We start from the raw sequence: 2,346 nt of genomic DNA on the forward strand, positions 1-2,346 counted from the left end.
AAATTTGCATGAATGATCTCATTGAATCTAAAAAACGTCACTACATGAAAGGTATTGCAATTATTTCCGTATTTATTATGCGTTTGAGGAAACCAAAAAACAGAGAAGTAGGTAATTTTTATAAGGTTGTACATGCATTATGTTATATTGTTAATTCACTTTTTTTTTTTTTTTTAATAATTGGAGTTTGTTATTTTTGCCACGGCATAGCTAAACCCCAAAATATCTGTGAGCTATATGCCACAAACTTTGTCCCTACTGAAAACACCTAATGGATTTTATGAACTCAAACTTCTTAGCGATTCGTTGGCGGATTTGCTTGGTCTTGATGCTGTAGACAATGGGGTTCATGAGAGGTGGTACCAGCAGATACACATAAGACATGAGGAGGTGAACCATATGGGGCAGATGCTCCCCAAAGCGGTGCACAAGAGACAAGCCAATCATGGGGATGTAGAAGAGGAGCACTGCACACATGTGGGAGACACAGGTGTTGAGAGCCCGGAGTCGCTCCAGGCGGGAGGCAATGCTCAGGACAGTACGAAGGATAAGGGCATAGGAGAGGAAGATAAGCAGCGAGTCTATACCCACAGTGCAGGCCACAACGAAGAGCCCGTAGATGTGGTTGACAATGATGCTGGAGCAGGCCAGTTTCATGATCTCCAGGTGCAGACAATAGGCATGGGCCAGCACATGGGAGCGGCAGTATTGGAAGCGCTTCAGGAGGAATGGCAGGGGGAGGATGAGCAAGGCACTTCTAAGCACAGAGACCAGCCCCATCTTGACAATCCGAGCAGGTGTCAAGACTGTGGAGTAGCGCAAGGGGTGGCAGATGGCCACGTAGCGGTCAATGGACATGGACAGTAGGACGGAAGACTCCACTAAAGACAAGGTATGGATGAAGAACAGCTGAGTGAAGCAGGCAGGAATACCAATCTCTCTGGCATCAAACCAGAAGATGCCCAGCACAGTGGGCAGTGTAGAAAGGCAGAGGCCCAAGTCTGTGAGAGCCAGCATGGCCAAGAAATAGTACATGGGTTCATGAAGAGTGGCATCTGCACGGATGACATGGAGGATGGTAAGGTTTCCTATAATAACTGTCAAATAGATGAAGCAGAAGGGAATGGAGATCCAGCCATGGAGATCTTCCAGACCTTGGAAGCCTGTCAGGAAGAAAGTGGCTTTTTGAAGGCTGCTATTGTAAAGGATTGTCATGGCTTTGCAATCTTGGCTTCATCGACCTGCAATATAGAATGAGATTCCTGGAGAGTGACAGGGCCCAGAGAGTCAGGGTCTGCAAACAATTGGGGGACCTGATCTATTAGCCTTTTTCTGGAGGTCTCAGGAAGGGGACTTTTAGGAGGGTTTCAAAAAATATATATTTACTTAGCACAATGCTCTCCAATAGAATATAATGAACAACATAATCTGATGAACAAAAACAGATCCAGAGACAGAGAAGCATTGATCAGGCCGTCAAACCTCAGAGGGAAGGCAGGGGAGGGTGGGGGTAAGGGGAGAGATCAACCAAAGGACGTGTATGCATGCATATAAGCCTAACCAGTGGCCACAGACACCAGGGGGTGAGGGCATGAGCGGGGGGGGGGGGGGGGGGGAGGGTGGGGAAGTGGGGGTACAATGGGGGGGGGATAAGGACACATATGTAATACCTTATATTTATTTTTACTTTCAGAACAGTTTTTGATTCACAGAAAAATTGAGAAATAGTACAATGAGTTCCCATATATCCTGAACCCAGTCTCTTTAATTATTACATCTATATTAGTATGGTATATTTGTTAAAATTATTGAATCAATATTGTTATTAACCTAAGTGCCTCTTTATTCAGATTTCTGTACCTCATGGGCACCACGTGGCTTACCTTAAGGTGGTATGTTCACCAGTGTTGGACTCTTAGTGGTTTAATGAGGTCATCTCATATGGAAATTATTTCATGTCTTTCTCCCTGAAAAAAGAAACTCCAATTCAATCAGTAGAGCATTCAGAATCTGTCTCACATATGTGGGGAGCTGGTACTACACACCATTTTCATAGTTGATCAGGTGCATATCATATGCCTTTAAGATGTGTTTATATTTTAGCTGGGGGTGGTGTTTCATTCCACAATGCCTGGCCTGCAGGCAGTGCAAGGAAGCACTGAACTCCCTGAACTTGTAACTTGTGACCAGAACAATTTCTTTCCTGAATGTCCATGAAAGCCTCAGGTGGCTCAGGAGGGAGGTGCTGATGAGCAAACCTGAAGTCTGGGGCTGAGAAATGCCTGGGAAGAAGCGGCGTTTCTGGACAACAGTTCTAGCAAAGGCTACTTTGGGGCTTAGTTTTGG

General features: G+C 45.2%; 1 protein-coding gene across 1 annotated transcript; it reads right to left on the reverse strand.

The window, feature by feature from the left end:
- Positions 1 to 255: 255 nt before the first annotated feature.
- On the reverse strand, positions 256 to 1,215 carry OR51G1 (olfactory receptor family 51 subfamily G member 1; the record flags this gene model as incomplete). Its single annotated transcript, XM_084894280.1, has 1 exon — positions 256 to 1,215. One exon carries the CDS (start codon positions 1,213 to 1,215, stop codon positions 256 to 258), a length of 960 nt encoding a protein of 319 aa, XP_084750406.1.
- Positions 1,216 to 2,346: the final 1,131 nt, after the last annotated feature.

The sequence above is a fragment of the Pipistrellus hanaki genome (genome assembly GCF_964339955.1).
Source record: "Pipistrellus hanaki genome assembly, chromosome: 9".
Taxonomy (NCBI): domain Eukaryota; kingdom Metazoa; phylum Chordata; class Mammalia; order Chiroptera; family Vespertilionidae; genus Pipistrellus; species Pipistrellus hanaki.